Consider the following 19658-nt stretch of genomic DNA (forward strand, 5'->3'; position numbering starts at 1 on the left):
TTACCCTGTCTTTGTGGTTGTGTTTCCGAGAATGATGACTTGCACGTAAACTTTCAGGATACAAGTTAGCCAATGTGAGACTGTACTGCTTGTTAGTTTGAGAACGTATAGGTCTCACCGTGACCTATCCAAAGTCCTCTGTGGCTTTTCATCATAGAAAACAGTACAATTCTGACAAATCCAAATCTCACCATGCACATTGCAATGTGATTTTACAATCTCCTTTTAGGTCTGCCAACAAGTGCGTAGTGCAAGAGTGTGTCTGATTGGATAGATTAGGTAGGTCCCCATATTTTATAGCGTTTTGGTACATCGAATGTTGATTGTACAGTCAGATTGTAATGTGTTTGAGCTGAAGAGCCCTTTGACACAGGCGGACCTGATCAGACCCCTTAGTCTGCTTTATGGAGTCACCCGCTAATATCCGACCTGATCCTATCCACTAAAAACAGATGTTTGGGGATCCATTTCCCATCCATCTGGCAGATCAGATGGCAGCCGGGTGTAAAGGGACAAGTAGTCAGTTTTTACATCCAACCGCCTATAGAGGAGCATAAGTGGCCATCTGCCTGCTAAGCAGGAAACAGCTGACACATTCCCCGCTAAGGAAGGCAGACTCCAGCGGCGCCTGCACCATGTGTAAGGGACCTTAAGGAGATTGTGCAATCGGCTTGTAATGTGTATGGGCCAGCTTTATATTTATCAGCAACAAAATCGCATGAGGGGCTACTTGAACAATGCATTCCATTTATATGCAACCATGTAGAAATGGTCACATTTGTTGGTAAAGCTTGCAGTGTGCCTCTCCTAACTCATAATTAATTTTTATACAACCATATCTATAATTTGCAAATGTACTGATTCTTATGTGAGACCACACGTTCAGATTTCTATACAATTCGATTTAAAATCAGATTGTAAATATATAGGACTAGTTCTGTAGGACTTCACCACAATGGTTAGCTAAGACCATGAGAATTCATTGCCACAATAATGCACCAGTATCTAAACTACCAGTTTAGGCTACAAAATGTATTCATGTGACTGGGAAGCTGCCGGTGAAGAAAAATGTCACCCTCCTTTGCATTGCACCTCAGGGCAATTAGGCATCTATTTTGCATCCCTTGAAAAAGCTAACTGCCCAGTTTTAGCATGCAGGCCAGGAGCTGAACATTCAAGGTTCCCATCAAAAGAGGTATTAAGCTTCACAACAGATTTCCTTCAGCCCTGGTTCGCATTGATGCGATTTGACATGTCAAATCACATGCCAAATCAGCGGCAATAGAATCGTCCAAATCAGTGTAATTTCTGTACTACGGGGTGTGATTTCCATTGACATCTGTGCAGAAACCCGCACAGATGTCTCTGAAATCACCCCTGAAGTCGGGAATGAAATCATGCAAGTTCAGCTGAACTATTTAATTTCCGCATGTCAGTGTGGACCAAGTGTATTTCTGCATAAGTGTTTTGTGACTTTTTTTAGGAGATTTTTTTTTTATACTATGGCTAATGGCTAGGAGGTACTGCCTGGCATAAACCAGTTACCAGAAGGCCAGGTGTCCTCTCAGGCAGCTTTTCATTAGCACTAATGGGAACTTACCTGTACTACGAGAGAAATGAAGGTTGTCATTGTTGACCTTCCAAAAATGACAGTTGTATGAAAACTTCTTGCTAAAATACTGTGAGTCACAGACCCAGAACAAGTATGCAGCTTGTGAAGTCAGGGATTTGTATTTCACATGGTTTTGGGTTAGTGACTTAGAGAGTAGTTAAACCATTAGATCAATACAACTGCAACTACAATTTTCAGGAGAGTTTGGTAAAATAATTTAGAAATCATGTAAACACTCCCCCCTTCCCAGGAATTTTCATCAGTCTAAACCGCTGCTAGAAAATGGTCTCATCCTTCTGAATCTCTTCCTATTTGAGCAGCATGATGCTTTCAGGAGGTAATCAGAGCCCAATAGTTTTGTGTGGATTGTTCCTGTAACACTGGAGTGGGTAGAGTGTACATTAAATGCACACATCAATTTTTTTTTTTTTTTTTTTTTTTTTTTTTTTTATATTGTTGAAAACAGTGTTCCATATTTAAATGACTATTGCATTGACCTCACTTTTTGTATCTGCAACTTTGGGAATGTAAAGTACCTAATAAATGACACTCGTCTCTGACTACAATTCATTCCCAGACATTAGGTGAAGCATTGAAAAAAGGTAATCCTATTTTAATGAAAAGGTTTTTATACATTATTACTGCCGGCAACATCAGAACTGCTTTAGGTTTCCTCTTTGTCTGGTATCGGAAAGCTTTTATAGGACAATTACAGTGACAAGGGAACACGTAAGCTAGGAGTGTTTGGACTCGTCTCCAGACGCAGAGCTGACTACATCTGACAATATGTAAATGTTGGAAATTTCAATCCTTAGCCTGTGCAATTAACAACACAATAGGCTATAAAGATGTGCCCTGTAGATTAGTACTTCTAAAGCTGTTCACAGCCATCAATTGGAAAAAATATTTTGAAGCTTTTTTTATACTTACCTGTCCCACTGCCCATACATCCATGTCCTGTAGTGACATAGGGGCCAGTGGATGGAACTACAGCATTCAGGACAGGACCAAGTATCCAACACACTGGGGGTTATTTACTAAAAGGCAAATCCACTTTGCACTACAAGTGCACTCGCTGTAGATCTGAGGGGGGACATGCAAGGAAAATAAAAAATACAGCATTTTTTGCTTGCACATGATTGGATGATAAAATCAGCAGAGCTTCCCCTCAGCTCTACAGCGACTGCACTTCCAAGTGCACGCAGAGTGGATTTGCCTTTAGTAAATCAACCCCATCAAACGACTTACCTGTTTAACGACCACTCAGACTTACAACCAGCTTTCCCCACCCGAACAACGTGCTATACATCATTGTATTGTACAGTACAGAATTTTGGTTTGTGTTCTGTACTTATGCAAATTAAAACAACATTATTGAGCTGGAGTTTTGTGTTTAGACTTTTTTTCACAATACAGTAGTTAAGAATGCTTAAAATATTGATTACTTGTGGCTCCTCATTTAACAACCTATTCATTTAACGCCCTGGTCATTGGAAGGGAACCTGATCGTTAAGTGAGGAGTACCTGTATGTCAAAATGTCTCTGGCTCCTCTTCTGATTGGCTGAGTTGGAGATCATTAGCCCACCTCTAGAATACAGAGCTCCCTGTGAATGGCTGAGCAGCGAGTTCTCGTCCCACTGGCTGAATGCAGTACTGTATGTAGTTATAGCTACATATAGTTTATACAGCCGTACATCTGTTAGTGAAGTAAATAGTTAGTTTGGGCCAGCTTGGTCCAAACAAACTCTTTAACCTCCCTGGCGGTTTTCCCGAGTGTGACTCGGGGTTAAATTTCAGTACCATTAGCGGTAACCTCGAGCCACACTCGGGATTGCATCTCCGGATCCTGTTGCAGTGTACTTACCTTGTCCCTGGGATCCTATGATGTCCCCCCGCTGTGTCTGCGGGCTCTGTCCTCCGCCCAATGCCTCTGTGTGCCGGGCTCCATTCCCTGCGAGCGTCGCGCGACGCACGGAGGGAAGCCCGGCGGCAAATTCAAGAAATAGAAAATTCATAACACATACAGTACATTGTAATCTTACAGATTACATTACTGTATGAAATAATTTCACATCCCTTTTGTCCCTAGTCCTTTGTCCAGTGCCCTGCACGCAGATTTATATTATATATACTGTTCTTTCTGCCTGGAAACTGGAGATTGTCCATAGCAACCAAAAAGTGTCCCTTTACATCAAAAGTGGCTTTAGACCAGCTAGAAAACAGCGATAGTAAATTAGAACACTTGCAGAATTGAGCGATAGTGAATCGTGGGGAAATTCATTTTATTATTATTTTTTATAATTATTTATTATAATTTATGATTTTTTGTTTCAAACTTTATCATACCCGGGATATCTACTAGATTCCTATCTGGACACATTTAAGTGTGTTATTACTAAGAATTACAGGCCTACAATATAAAACGCCAAATTTCTATGCAAAACAATGTACCGCTCAGAGACGCAAAAATCTGACATAATCATAACGCCAGGGAGGTTAAACTTAGATGAATCTCTGCTACAGGCATGTCATCCTGATCTGATCCTCAGGAGAGGGATCATTCTCAGCTATTACCTCCTCCTCAGGTAACATGTCTGGCTTAAAGCGGAGTTCTAGTCCTAGTTTCATTTTAGCCTGGAACAATCAAGCACCCCAACCCCCCCTCATTTTTGGATATCCTTTATTTTTTTATGGCATTTTGTACCTTTTTTGTTGTTCTCCAGCTGTACTTCCACCATACCTCACTGCAGCGCGGTACGTCCTCTCCGTATTTGCATCAGCCCCCCCCCACCACTGCCTTCTGGGACCTGTGTGTGTCCCAATAGATGACAAGGCCATTCAGACAGCAAAGCACAACTCGCAAATGCGCAGTAGTTGCAATGCTGTTGCCTGCACCCGAGACGATGGATGAATCGGGGAAGGTGACGTTGGGGGATCCCTGGACAGGTAAGTGTCTTTATGTTAAAAGTCAGCAGCTAAGCTACATTATTTGTAGCTTCTGACTTTTAACTTTTTTTTTTTTTTTTTTTTTTTTTTGAGGCTGGAACTCCACTTTAAGTGAAAAGACAGACTTAGGATGGGAGATTGAAGGGGCCTGGTTGTGACCCCTGCTGCCTAAAGCCTGAAATTCTGCCCTTAAATTGGACGTTTTGCCGAAAGTCTCTCTTTGGACATGGTGGCAGACAGGCCAGTAAAATGGTCAGAGAGAGCCAAATTGGTAGCAACCAATTACTGATTGGTTGCTACCTCCTCTTCCACAGCAGCGGAGGTCATACTGATGACCTCCGCTGCTGTGGAAGAGGAGGAGAAAAGCCTCAGTGCAAAGCACTTGTAGACTGCTGTGAACAAAGGTAGTGCAATGAAACCGCTGTACTGTGCCAATGGAGAAGAGCCAGGAGCTGTTGCCCGTCGGAAGGTGTGCAATCACAGTAAACCAATGAAAGTGAGGTGGTAGAAGCAAGCACCAGGGCCATGCAGGTGCGCTAGATGTCACCAAGGAAAGGTCATGCAGGTGCAGTAACATCAATACAAGGAAATGGCACCAAAATTTAACATGAAACCAGCACGACTGCCTTATGCCACTTCTAGGAAGCTGCAACCACCTAAAGGACAGTTGCTGCTTTTGCCCCCCCCCCCCCCCCAAAGGAGGTTTTAGGGTTTTAGGAGATAAAGACACCCTTGCCATGAATGTTCAGAGAGCTTCTGCAGGCAGTGTTAATTTGCCCTTCACAATGGGCATACTCCTGCAGGGGTCTTCAAAGACAGGGCTCTACCACTGGCAGACCACAGCCGTGAACCTAAAAGCACCCCTCTAACTACATACATGTGCCAAGTGGATCGCCCACAGTAGGATCCACTGTGTCAGAAATATTACAGGCTGGCCCCATGGTTTTATTCCGACAAGGTCTGAGCACAGTCCCCCAAGGCTCTGCCAAGGAGTCAACCGATCTGGAAGCTACAGCAGGAGCTGAAATGGCTATGGGGCTGCAGGAATTTTGATAACAGAATCATGTTAAGTAGAAGAATCATCATCAGAAATAGGGAGATAAAACCTCCATAAGAAGAAGGCAAGTTTCAGTACAGTGAAGAGGTCCATCACCTACATATACTATCAAAAAAAATAAAGCTGAGTGGGAGGGGTTATGTAGGGAATGTCCCTGCAGCCTTTTTTTTTTCTTGCTAGTGTCTAATCACCAGAAGGTAGCTCCATAAAATCCAGTGGCAATGACTACAGATCCCATACTATATAAAAGAAGTTTAGACAAGCTAAAAAGAGATCCAAATGTTTACTGGCATTGACTTCCTAAAGGCAATAATTAAAATCATTGTACAGTATAGCCCCAGGGTGTGTAGAGGGGGTGAGCCCCCGTCATTATTGTCCATACACCTGAGAGGCTATGCTATGCCCTAAAAAAGAACAATTAGTGGAAAACACCTACTGCAGATAGGCACAAAAATGCTTATTCAGTCTGGCAGTAAGGTCATAATTTATGTATACACATAACATTTAGCCAATACTATAGAATTGAAAAATTGTATATTTAATATAAATATACATACACTCATCCAATCACTTTGGCATTTAATACAATTAGGAATATTCTCCATGTTTTTGCACACACTTGTTGATTTTTCTGACATGGTAGCCATTATGTCACTTTTTCACCACACTTCAAAGTTGTTGAATTCATGTGAGCATTATTAAAATCACTTTCAGGAGTAATTATGCACACTCCGAAGTTTGTGACACATAGAGCTGTCATTCATGGTACACAAATGCAAAGTCCCAGAATCCTTTGTGATTTTGAAGGCCGGTATTTCTCTGTACACTCCTGTGGTTGATGTGTTTTACAAATCTCATTGTTTCTTTATCTCGATAAACCAAGGCCAGGCAATTGTTCTCTGGATAAACTGTAAGAAGCTGACACATAAATACGCTAATTAGTATGATTTGTCATAAGCCATCTTATCCGTATTATTTTTAGTACTTATTCTTCTATAGAACAAAATAAAACTTATACTTCACTAAATGAAAATGGTCATTGTTTGTGCCATCTAGTGAAAAAAAGTGTTTTTAAAACACACAGAAGCACTAGCTAAGATTAGTTACAATATAAGCTAGGGGTGGGTCAACTTACTAGATAAAGGGGGCCTGGAGTGAGAGACCCCTTGGGGTGCGGATTAAAGAGCATGTCCAGAACATCATTAATGGATATGATAAACATAGTGTTTCAAAACATTTTCTTCTATGCCACAATAAGGACCCCACCCACCTTAAATTTTGGGGAATAGAACCCTACGTTAGACACTGGCGGGGGGGACATAAAGTCAGGACCCTAAGTCAGGCAGAATCCAAATGGATATTTATATTAGACACATTTGCACCGAGAGGCCTAAACATTGAATTCGACCTCAACTGCTTCCTTAGTGATTTTTGGACTATCAGTAATATGCTAATATTATATACTTAACAAAATACCTTAGGCCCCCCCCAGTTTATCTGATGCAGGATGCTGGTATTTCTCCCCAATACGGTAATTACTAGGCAACTGTTGTGTTTTTCAGTGCCTTTTGGTGTTCCTCAGTATCCTATAGTTTTCATATAAACTGGATATGCCCCGCTGTGTTTACTTCACCTACATTCATCTTAGAGTACCCTATATTTTATCCTACTCTGTCTTTGATGTCATAACCGATGTACTTACATATCTCTCAATATATGCGTGATGCACCTTAAATTATTTTAAAGAGTTTATTGTGTTATTTATATTACTACCTGAGTTCACTGTGACGTGTTCAGGATAGTTAATTTGTATCTCTAGGAACATCTGTGATTATGACAGTTTTTTATGTATACCCATATCTGAGATGTATGCCGATATCAGTGCTATGGCTTATTCTATCCGGTCGGTTTTAATGGAAAAAAAAAAATCTTTTCATAAAAAACTTTAATTCTCGCAATTATTATCCCTTTTAATTTTTTTTTTTTTTAAATGTTAAATAAATATATTTTTTAATTTTTGCATTTTGCCGATTTTGCATTGGACTCAGTGGCTCACTATCAAAGTGCTTCCCAGCTGACAGCCTATTAATCCACCATTGCTTGGGTCATACAACTTTGATTAGCCTTAGTGGTTTACGGCTATTAGCACTGTTCGCAGCTATATCTGCATCCGTGCTAGCGTTTAGATAACCAACATAATGGCCGCCCCCATTAATCCCTGGGAAAATGGCCGCTATGGCGTTTTCCCATTGATGTACAAGAAAATGGCCGCCATATACCAATGAGGCCACAACTATTTAAGGACAACATTTTGTGCCTCCTAGTATCCCCTAATGAAGTCACGAGATACGTGACGTCACGTGTAGGGACGGGGCAGGCACATCCCACTGATTGACGTGCACGAGCCCGCTGCTCGTTGCTGTTATGCGAGTTTTGCTCTGTTTTATGTGAGTACCCTTGTTTCAATAAACTTCGGCTTTTGCTACTGAAAATTACTACACTATGTGGCATCCCCTTCTTTTATTTTACGGCTACTGCACCCTTGGAGGGTCTTAGATGCGATGCATACTAGCACATTATGCCTTTTACTTTTTTTTTTAAAAACCTTGCAAAGAAAAATTGGCGCGGTTTACATCGGATTTAAAGGCACCTCTGTATTAAGATAATATGTAAGCTGCCATTGCAAATTGAAAATTGGCTCGCTGCTTCCAGTAGTATACGTGCAGGAGAAAAATCTGGACAGCCGCACTCCGGAATAGGCAGATAAATAAAATCTTCTTTATTTAATAACGTGGCATAAAATCAGTACATGACACTGATGGAGCAATACAGCTTGACCGCTAACGCGTTTCACGCTCTTACAGAGCGCTTACTCATAGCTTCTGAGACACTGAAATGGAACAAATATGCATATCAGGAGTTCTAACTTTCCACAAACTTCACTATCTGCATGCATGTTCCAGTGATTTTAAATCCCGTAATGCCAGTAAACTAGCATTTTCAGAAGAAGGTCAGCAATTAGGGACTCACTGATACAGGTATCAGTGGCAATACCGAGTATTTTCACGAGTAATGAAAATGAATAGACGCTAATCGCACTGCAAAGAATTGCATGCAATTTATACAGGAATGCAGTGCGATTCCGGTCCAAATCGCATGCGGTTTTCTGCATCGTTCCTATGTGAACCCAGGCTGAAATCACTATGACAAAACTGTTTCACACAGAAGTGGTGGGGAAACTGAATGCGATTTGGACAGGATTCGCACTGCATTCCTGTCCAAACCGCATGCAATTCTTTGCAGTGCAATTTACACCCATTCACTTTGTATGGACGCAAACTGCCCGCAAAGAATCACTACTCAGTATCGGCGAGAACTTGACCGAAAGTATCGGTACTCGTAGATATAAATTCGGTATCGGTGCATTCCTATTGGAAATGGCATCTTTTGTATTTTTATTAGCATAATCTTTCTTTTTATATAGTTTTGCTTGCCTCTTCGTCTTCCTCCTTGGCAATGTAAGAGGTGAATCCTCCATCCTGTGCCTCCCAATCTAAAGCAAAAAAAAAACAAAAATGTCAATAGTAGGCACAGGTAACAATGTGAATGCTGGGGCCCTCTGCATTAATAGATAGAATAGTAGTAAATATTTATACAAATCATTGAAAGGAAATGGTCACTACTGACCTTCACATCCACAGAACCACAAAAGATCCAAAGCAAACTCCTGCCTCTCAGGGTCATGGTCGTGAATCATGGTGTAGTGCCCATGTTCCCAGTGCCTCAGCTCTCCAGAGCATACAGGAACTCTCACACCTACAGAAAGGACAGAAGTCTGTGTCAATAAACTATAGCCTAGCAATAAGTTATGACAGAATAAGGCAGACAGATGAATATGGAGACCATCATGCATTCTCAGTGTACACAACACTGTATGACGGATTCTTGTAAAGTCAAAGTGAATGTTATGTGACTGACCTTTTGGCATGATGTGACATATGTTCAGGGATGTGCTTTCACATTGCTCTGTCAGCTTACTCGCTGGCAGGTTACAGTGAAAATATTTCTACAGGATAAGCCATTTGTACTGTGTGTAGCCTGGCTCGCTCAATGACACAACCGCTTTCATTGAAAGTGCTTTCAAAACAGCGGTCACAAACCAGTAGTCCACCAGAAAATGTTGGTGGTCCCCAGGATTTCTGCCAACATTACAGATGTATACCTGTCAAAGTTGTTTCCAGTATTGTTCTCAATGCACACTGTCAAATACAGTCAGCACACTTTGATACCCAACGCCTCCTCTAGTTCCAGCATCTGTGAACTCAGAGGGAGGCGCTGGTAATAGTGCAGAGAGCGGAAGGTGAAGTAGGAGGGGACTTGCAATGACAGTGCTGATCACAGACTCTGGGCGGGAGCATGGAGCTCAAGCACATGGCTGGATAAGGAGGGGAGATCCAATGAGGAATCTGTGTAAGGCAGCAGCAGTGTGATATGGGGGGGGGGATACGGAGGGGTCAGAGCTGGAGCATTGTGTGTATAAGGCAGCAGTGTGATCTAGGAGGAGGGGGGCAGAGAGCCGGAGCATTGTGTGTATAAGGCATGAACAATTCATGTTAGTTTTCTGCAGGATTCAAAAATTCTGAGTTTAGTGGTTTATAAAGTCCGAAAGGTTGGCAACCACTGTTTTAAAAGATATAGTTTTATATTGAATAATTGTAATAAGATCTAAAGAGCTCTAAAGCACAGCCTGGAAATGTAATCAGAGAACATGAATGTCCACAAGTGCATAGATTTATAAACAAAGTTTTATTTTGCAAGATTCTAAAGCCTAAAAGCGGAACTGCAGTCTGCTCACATAATTTGTAATAACATTTTTGCCATTCTGAAGTTTCCCTCCAACCACATATTTTTATGTATACTGTGATTCTGTACTTGCCAAATATGCTGCAGAAATCTCCCTCCACTAAGTCTGGCTGCAGCCATTTTAACTGTGGGCAGCTGAAGCTGCTGCCTGTTCGCTTCCTGGATTTACACAGAGGCACGCCTCCAGCTCTGCAGCTTTCATTGGCCCTCTTATGACACATCCCACTCCCTTCTTAGCAAACTCTCACAAAAGTGAGAGAAAGAGCTGTGCATGATTTCATAAGCCTCCTAGGCTAATGACCAGACAAGAAACAGGAAGTGGGCTGTATAAGGTATTTAGGCTCATAAAACACCAGAAAAATGCCCGAAAAATGCCCAACAAGCAAAATCCCATTAATTTTAACGGCATCTATTTACATCTGAGCGTTTTGTCAACTGAAGCAAAACGCATGAAGCTCAAAAAAGTACATGAGCTTCTTTTTAGGCAGATTACAAGTGTTTTTTCTGCTTTTTACATTGGTGACCTTTTGACCTGTACAGAATCACTGCAAAAAAAATGCGGTAAAAACGCCTTTCTGCCTGGAAAAAAAAAAAAAAAAAAAACGCTCAGGTGTGAATGTAGCCTTACTGGCAGAGAAAAAATGTTTTACCTTCCCAAGTTAAAACAAGAGCAGAAGATTTAATAGATGGAAAGTTGAACAAATGACTGAAGGTCCGCTTTAACTACACCCATGGGTTAACAAAGCAGAGGGCAGCAAAAGGGATATGTTCACTTTTTAAGTACACTTATCCTTTTAACACGTGTTGATAGTTTTATATTAGAATCAACTCTAACAAAACAATTTTTTGTAACCTTGTTGGAGAGCCCTTAGTTTCTATCCCAGTGATTTCACAGGAGGAATAATGTTTCCCCAACATAGTCAGCAAAAAAAATAAAAAATAGAAGTTCTAACCCTTCCCCAGTTAAAGTGATTGTAAAGTCCGGATCCTCCTCTTCTCAGGTCCCTCTTGGCTGCTCCTGGCCCCTCCCTCCTATCGAGTGCCTCCTCAGCCAACAACTTTCTATGGGGGCACCCGAGCCGAGTCAGAGCTCCGTGTATCCATTCAGACGTCACTCAGCCAATTGAGATTCTGGAGGTATTCCGACTTTGATTTCGGGATCCACCCAGATGCCTGACCAGCAAGCCACTGAGAGCCTCAGCCAGCCGCTCCCACACCCTCCACAGCCCAGCAGTCCAGTGAGTGCTGGAGGGGTAGAGCAGAGAGCTGGTCCTTGACAGTCACCAGCTCACTTAAGACTGAGAACTGAGTGATCAGCGTTTGATCGCTCAGTTCTCAGTGTAGAGGCAGGTGAGATCCGATGCTACATCCACCTAGGTGAGTATGGATGTTTTTTTTTTTTCTTTTTAAACCGGTTCAATACCGGGCAATTTCACCCCCTTCCTTCCCAGGCCAATTTTTAGTTTTCAGCACTGTCGCATTTTAAACGTCAATTGCGCGGTCGTGCGACGTTGTACCCAAAAGAAATTGATGTCCTTTTTTTCACCACAAATAGAGCTTTTTTTTGGTGGTATTTGATCGCCTCTGCGGTTTTTATTTTTTGCGCTATAAACAAAAGAAGAGCGACAATTTTGAAAAAAAACACAATATTTTTTACTTTTTGCTATAATAAATATCCCAATTTTTTTTTTTAAAAACACATTTTTTCCTCAGTTTTGGCCGATACGTATTCTTCTACATATTTTTGGTAAAAAAAAAAAAAAAAAAAAAAAAAAAAAAAAATCGCAATAAGCGTATATTGATTGTCTACAAAATACGGGATAGATTTGTGGCATTTTTTTAAAAAAAATATTTTTTTATTTTTTTTAGCGGCGATCGCGATTTTTTTTGGTGACTGCGACATTAAGGCGGACACATCGGACATTTTTGACACATTTTTGGGACCAATCACATTTATACAGCGATCAATGCTATAAAATTGCATTGATTACTGTGTAAATGTGACAGGCAGTGAAGGGGTTAACCACTAGGGGGCGGGGAGGGGTTAATATGTTTCCTAGGGAATGATTCTAACTGAAGGGGGAGGGGACGCACTAGGGGAGGAGACCGATCTGTGTTCCTCCGTTCTGGGAACACAGATCGCTCTCCTCAGAGCTGACAGGCTGTGGATCTGTGTGTTTACACACACAGATCCACATGCCGGCCCGGTTAACGGGCAATCGCGGGTGCCCGGCGGACATCGTGGCCACCGGGCACACGCACCGGGTCCCGAGGAACGCGGCGGGCGCGCGCGCCCCCTAGACGGCCGGGAATCCCAGGACGTCATATGACGTCCACCCAGGATGGGAGATCCCATCTGTGGACGTCATATGACTATGGGCGGGTAGGGAAGTGGTTAAATCTACACTTGTCTTTGAACCTGTAAAAGGTAACAAATAACCTAATCCAAGGAGTACAGTGAACATAGGTAATGGGGAATATGGCGCAATAAGTGTTGTGTGTACATAAATGTCTATGCAGAACAGTAAAGAGTTCATACTGTCCAACTGGAGCATTCAAGGTAACTTTCTGCTGATCTCAATGCACCAGATGCAGCACCTCTGAAGAGACTAAAGTAGTCTAGACAAACAAATAAGAACAGCAGTGAATGTAGTATATTAACAGATTTATTGTGGTGAAAAGACAAGTGGCAACTCACATTGTGATAGTTAAAATCAGGCTCATCACATAGTAAGGGCGACAGTCTCACAACAGCAGGGAACCTCAGACCTAAATAGGAATACCAGGTGGATGGATACACCTGCAGGTCCAAGAGAAAACACCGGGGGGGGGGGGCACCAAACTAAATGCAGCATTAATAGTACTGAGAAACTTGTAAACTAGTTACTTACATGGGAAGAAGAAATGGCACTTTTTGTATGTAATCCATGAGCGGCTGGCTCATGTATCTGGGAAGGGGAGCCTTCTCCTACAACTTGCAGCTGGAACTTGCTACAACGTCCTGGAAAGTCCGGACGTCAGGCTGAATGACAGCTTAGATAAGGAAGTGGAAACCAACAAGGAGGAGAGCTTCTTGTGAGATGACATCCTTGATTAGCTTGAGAAAGATGCATTTGCGGCCTTGAAATGCATAGCCCCGCCCCCAACATTCAGATTACATCACTTCCGGTCTGCTCTGCATCTCACAAGAAGCTCCTGTCTTGGTCTGAGGTTGCCTGTTGTTGCAAGACTGTCCATCGGAAGCCCGTACTATGTAATGAGCCTGATTTTACCTGTCAAAATGTAAGTTGCCATTTGTCTTTTCACCACAATAAATCAGGTAATATACTACACTCCAATTGCTACACTTAGATTGCGCACTGCTGTTCTTCATATCTGTACAGTGAACAGAGCCTGCATGATTCAGAGCCCCCTTGGTGATGTGCAAACTACAAGGTGGGCTCACAGAAAATAGAAAGAACTACACGACGAACGATCTGCCCGAAAAAGACTGTCAGCACTACACCAACGAGGAAGCTGGGGACTGTGCTGGATTGTAGAGTAGGAAAGGGCAGCAAAAATTGTGAAAGAAAAAGCTGGAGTCCAACTTTAAATAATTTTAATTACAAATCAAATACTCTGTACCTGGGGGCGCCCAGTGGCAGATAAAAACAACAAAGACTAAAAAATTGCTTTAACAATCAAAACATAATGCATGCTGTACTCACCACTTCCTGCCTGAACAGTATGATCGCTGTCATCTCCTTGTGCAGAGGTGTTACCATTCAGTTCTGAGGATCCCTCCTCTTCATCAGACTCTTCATTGTTGGCTGCCAGGAAATGCAGCTTCAGGCCAGTGAGGTTGGACAGTAGCAGAAAGAAGGCCTCCGATTTCAGAAGCTCCATGCAGGACTTCAGAACATCTGGAAGCTCACCTTTTGCTCTCTCATAACACCTAAACCATATTTAAACAGGTAAGAGGAAAGCAGCAGGAGGGGCACAAAGAGAAGCAGGCCTAAAGTTTGGCACTTACCTTCTGTTGGGGGGACCCAGGAGCTCCCATTCAACACTCTGTGTTTCAAGTGCTGCAGAAACTGCATTAAACTTCTCTTCCTAGAAAATGAACACAAGAACATTTTAGAGACCTTGATTAAAATTTGCACACTATTTAATCATGCCGATTCTGCTGCTGTGACTGGGTGTTAAAAGGGAAACTAAAATTGTTTTAAGTCAAGTCTATTTTTTCTTCTATTTTACTATTTATATAAAATATCTTTGTTTTATAAAATAATACAAGGACAATGGGTTTTCTAAAGCACAAATCCAGATGTTTATTTTCAGACTCTCATCAACTAAATATTCTTAGGTAGCCATCTTAAAGCAAACATTTAATATTATGCAGCTTACCAATTCTTAGATGTGGTGGCTGCATTCGTTTTCTTTAAGAAAAGCAAAAGGAAAAAGCCTAAAAAGAGAAAAGGATTGCACTGCAGCCACCACATCTAAGAATTGGTAAGCTGCAATATATTACATTTTTGGGTTTGGGTTTAATACCGCTTTAACAGGCAAAAGGGAGGAGGAGGGAGCCATTGCTGTCACTTAATATTCATAAAAGATGTGGCTCTTTTTATCTTTAAAAATATTTTTACAAAGACTTTTATACATTGGATCTTGTTGCATGCTGCTGCATTTTTTTTCATACTTGTATTAAACAGAGAAGTATGGGATTTGTTTTTTTAAAATTATACTTACCTAGCTGGATGCAGCATCGGCCCCATGCTGCATCTGTCCCCCACCAGCTCTAAGACTGAGAACTGAGCAATTAAACACTGCCGATCGCTCGGTTCCTGCAGCTCTGTGAGCAAAGAGCTGGTAACTGTCAGTCACTGGCTCTCTACTCTGCCCTCCTGTGCTCACTAGAATGCTGAGCTGTGGAGGGGACGGGAGCAGCCGGTTAAGGCTCTCAGCGGCATGCTGAGAGGCTGAGCTGGGTGCCGGTCCAGGCATGTAGGAGGATCTTGACATATGGTTGTGATCTTTTCCGAGCCTGGACCAGCTCTGTTACATTAGCCGATGGCAGGCTTCAGCCCGCTTCCTGCTGAAAACGGGTCACAGGAGTGCAGAACGAAGTGCACTCCTGTAAAGCACAGGAGAAGTACAGCCAAACAAGCTTTGGCTGTACTTCTCCTTTAAGGTAGACTCTACATTTCCCTTTTTCACTGCTCTGACTGATTCACTTGTGTATCCGATCGCATCAGCTATTCATCTCTGTAAGTAATCTTTTACCAACACAGCACATAAAGATAGCCTGGAAAACATATGAAAATAAGCCCAGTGCTTCACTGATGGCTGAAAATAAGAACACAAACTATTCATATGTAATTACCAGACCTAGGCAGCCCCATTAGTCACTTTTTTTTGTTCAACCAGGGGGTTGACCCATTTCTCCCATTCATGCATTCAAGGTGGATGGGGGAATCCTCCTGCTGAGCCAACATATTTTGACAGAGGGGGAGACTTCCCTGCTATCAGAATACACTGATCAGCACTACTGGCCGCAGCCGGCAGGGTTGATCGAGCAACATTTATCCGTCATCGGTAGATCGACTTCTATACAACCAGCCTGTTCATACATGGATCAAAATTTATCCAGTCCCTGCTGGACTGGCTGAATTTCAATCCATGCCCGGCCAGCTTAAGTGTTTCTCACCACTTGTCAAAAAGTGTACTTGTAGCTGTTTCGTCCAAAATCTAAATGTTCAGAGACAAAAATCTTTCCAAGCTTACTACTGGAATTATAGCCAGTAGGGTTCATCTTGCTCTGATCACCACTAATCACCTGTTTTTAGAGTCACAAATAGGTGGCTGGTGGGGGATCGGAGTGGATACACCCAATTTACCAGCAGTAAAGGCCACAAGATTAGGCTTTCTGCCTAATCCATACCACTGTCTCTGTCCATCCCCAGGTGTCATTCCCTTACACTGCACCCCACTTTCCATAGGTGTACGACAAACCTTAAGAAAGTCCTTCAGGAGTATCTCAGATGTGTCTTCAAACTCCTCCTGAACCTGAGCTTGATACTCAACTGATAGATAAACTGGATTTATCCACTCATAAAGGATTTCATGCTGTGGAGACAGTCAAAGGTTAGCAGGCACATTACAAGCTTTCATTCACTGCATTAGGCAAAAAAGAAAGGATCTTACATCACAGGGGATGTGGGGACTACGGACAGGCATAGGATCCAGGGAGCGTGGTGGTCTTTCCAGGGATGAACCATGAAACCAACCGCCTACTGACAGACGACATTTTCCTTCAGACAGAACCTCTGAAACCTTTTACGATGGTAAAGCATAAACCAAAATTAAACACACATGTTTAAAAAAGACAGGACTATTTAAACATTTTTGGACACAGGAGGAATAGTTAAAACCCGTCAGTTCTTTGTAGACACAACAGGGAGTGAGAAGAAATTTCTCTAAAGTGAGGGAAATCCCCTCTTATACAGCTGCCACTAGAACAAATGACCCCACTAAAGATATTCTTGTTTTGGTCACAACTTAAGATTCTACATTTCTTTTTACGCTTTTTTTTTTTTTTTTTTTTATATAACAAGGAAAGTTTTGGCTTTTGCACCTAAACTCTGAATAAACAGACGGACATTTTTTTTAAGCATCCTACTGACCTGTTGCCTATTGTGATGTGTCCAAATAACCCTTGTAATGACCGTAGCTCTGGGTTCCCACTGGCTATGTTCTCAGTGCTCAGACATGGTGCATAGTGGAGAGATGTAGACTGGGCGGTGCCTATAATCTGAGTCTCCAAAAAACTACTGTCAACGTAATTTAGAGAGTTCCATTGGTGGTTTGAAAAGCTGGCTTGTAATGGAGACATTTCCTGACACCTTATGGTGTTTACTATTCTACACAGCACTGTTAGTTTTGACGCTGAAGTCCTACAATGTATTTTGTAATGTACAATTAACCCAAAAGGGCTTTATAAACAAAACAAAATCAAAACAAAAAACAGAGGATCAGCCTGGATTGATGCACAAGGTAATTGAAAGCGTTCCCCTATTTGCTCTGTATTTGGCCTTTACTGCCTCCTCCCCTTATTATCCTCCATTCTTCCTTCCTTCCCCTCCTACTCCATGTGGGTATTTCCCTAATCAAGCTCAGCTGATATCTTACCAGAATGAATACTCTCTTCTTCCCTGTTGGATGCAATATACAATATTTGTCATTTTGAACCTATTTGAACAGGAATGCGGTGTGATTCCTGTCCGCATCGCATGCGGTTTCCCACACTACTCCTGTGTGAACCCAGGCTGAAGTCACTATGACAAGCCTGTGTTCACAGAGGAGCGGTGGGGAAACCACATGCTATTCGGATAGGAATCCCACCACATTCCTGTTCAAATTGCATGCGATTCACACCGCAAAAGTATCAGTACTTAATATCAGCGAGTATTTGTCAAAGAATCGGTACTCATACTCACTAGTAAAAATATGATATTGGTGCATCTCTATATATAATGCATTTCTAAATGACTTGACCACATTTACTACACTAGTAAATATTCAAAAAATGTCTGCCAGTGACAACAGAACAGCAGTAATAAAAGAATTCCTAAGACTAATCTGGCTCATTGTAATGATATTGAGAAAATGTGTAAAATTAAAACATGCTACTTGCCGTCATACCTACCTGGTGGAAAGAGACTGGGGAGACCTCAAAGAAAACCAGTGTGTTCCATGATGGAATCAATGACTTGGCAATATGACCAGGCTGTGCCTTCTCTGTGAAGAGAGGAAGGATTTTACGAATGGAGGCCATACAAGTTCTTACAAAGGATAAACTGGCACAAGAACTGTAATGCAAGTCCAACCAGAAAGGGATATCAAGCACGGCAGTTAGTATGCATTGTCTCAATGGATCTTGGCAATCAGAACCTTTATTTTGCATTCTATCAGCTTAAACTTATAAAGGGTGCATTTCAGATAGGACTTGCCATCAGTGCTGTAGAGGTCCAGTGATCCCCCATCTGCTTCTGTCCACTCTGGAACCAGATACAGGATAAAGGCAAATCTTCTCCCTTCCAGTTCATCATCATGACAGAGCAGAGTATCTGTGCAGTGACATCAGAGGAAAAACATAACAAGAGAATTCGAATGAAACACTAATACATGCCGTATATTACATCTTAAAAACTATATTTGCTATTTTAGACATTGATTCTGACATGGAAAGTTGGAAACCCTCTCTTTCAGTGAAAGTGATACAAACATATAACTGATACACAAGTAACAGTTAGTGATGTTATCTAAAATGTCCTTTTCCTTCAATCTTCAGCTGCTCTGATTTGTTTATAACTGACAAAAAAAGGTGTTTCCTTACAATAAGGCAAATTGAATGCCCTCTGTGCACCTCAGCTCACTGACCACAGAGCTAAAGTAAAATATCAAGCATCCCCTGCAACAGGAATTTCATTACCAAGATACCTTTAAAGAAAATTTATGTTGCAAGTGGATCTAAAAGGCAGAAGGCTTTTTATCTTTATGAATTCTATGCACCAAGGTAAAAAACAAAAAACAAAAAAAACTCCTCATACATACCCGAGCCTGATGTTGAGCCAGGGCTGTAAATGAAAACAGCATCGCTGCTCTCTCTCTCTCCCCCCTTACTGGCTCAGAGCTAGCAGTGGGAGCCATTAGCTCCTGCTGCTGTTAACACCCAGTGAGAAGGAAGCAGGGTTGGGGGACGAGCCGCATTGTGTGTGTGCAAATGGACACAGAGCATGGCTCGGGAGCGAGCCTTCATGAGTGCACCCTTAGCAAGCTGCTTGCTATGGAGGCACTCAGCAGGGGGGAGGAGCCAGGAGCGCTGGCGGTGAGACTCAAGAAGAGGAGGATCAGGGCTGCTCTGTACAATGGTTTTGCACAGAGCAGGTAAGTAGAACATGTTTGTTATTTAAAAAAAAAAAAAAAAAAAATTCCCTTTACAATCACTTTAAAGAGATGGTACACCTTTTCCTATTACACTGAGGTCAAGAAAATTATGGTAGACACTGAAATTTAGCAGCCAGTTTGAAAAAAGGCATTTCTTCAGGTAGTTTTTATTCAGAACACAGAAACAGGCGAATTAGCAAAAATGTCTGCTACAAATCTCTGCAAGCATGTAGTTTACCTGTAAGAGACTG

At 41.9% G+C, this 19658-nt stretch overlaps 1 protein-coding gene across 1 annotated transcript in view; it reads right to left on the minus strand.

The window, feature by feature from the left end:
- Window positions 1-6133: 6133 nt before the first annotated feature.
- Window positions 6134-19658, minus strand: part of OGFOD1 (2-oxoglutarate and iron dependent oxygenase domain containing 1) — a 31194-nt gene continuing 17669 nt past the window's right edge. The window contains exons 5-13 of the mRNA XM_073605501.1: window positions 18471-18587; window positions 18167-18258; window positions 16666-16794; window positions 16474-16587; window positions 14492-14571; window positions 14187-14413; window positions 9304-9432; window positions 9111-9169; window positions 6134-6534 (exon numbers count right to left, since the gene is read on the minus strand). Coding sequence (XP_073461602.1) covers window positions 6373-6534; window positions 9111-9169; window positions 9304-9432; window positions 14187-14413; window positions 14492-14571; window positions 16474-16587; window positions 16666-16794; window positions 18167-18258; window positions 18471-18587 — 1109 coding nt within the window. The 3' untranslated portion in view covers window positions 6134-6372. The remainder of the gene's footprint in view (window positions 6535-9110; window positions 9170-9303; window positions 9433-14186; window positions 14414-14491; window positions 14572-16473; window positions 16588-16665; window positions 16795-18166; window positions 18259-18470; window positions 18588-19658) is intronic.

Source organism: Aquarana catesbeiana, linkage group LG11 (assembly GCF_042186555.1).
Source record: "Aquarana catesbeiana isolate 2022-GZ linkage group LG11, ASM4218655v1, whole genome shotgun sequence".
In the NCBI taxonomy this organism is placed as follows: domain Eukaryota; kingdom Metazoa; phylum Chordata; class Amphibia; order Anura; family Ranidae; genus Aquarana; species Aquarana catesbeiana.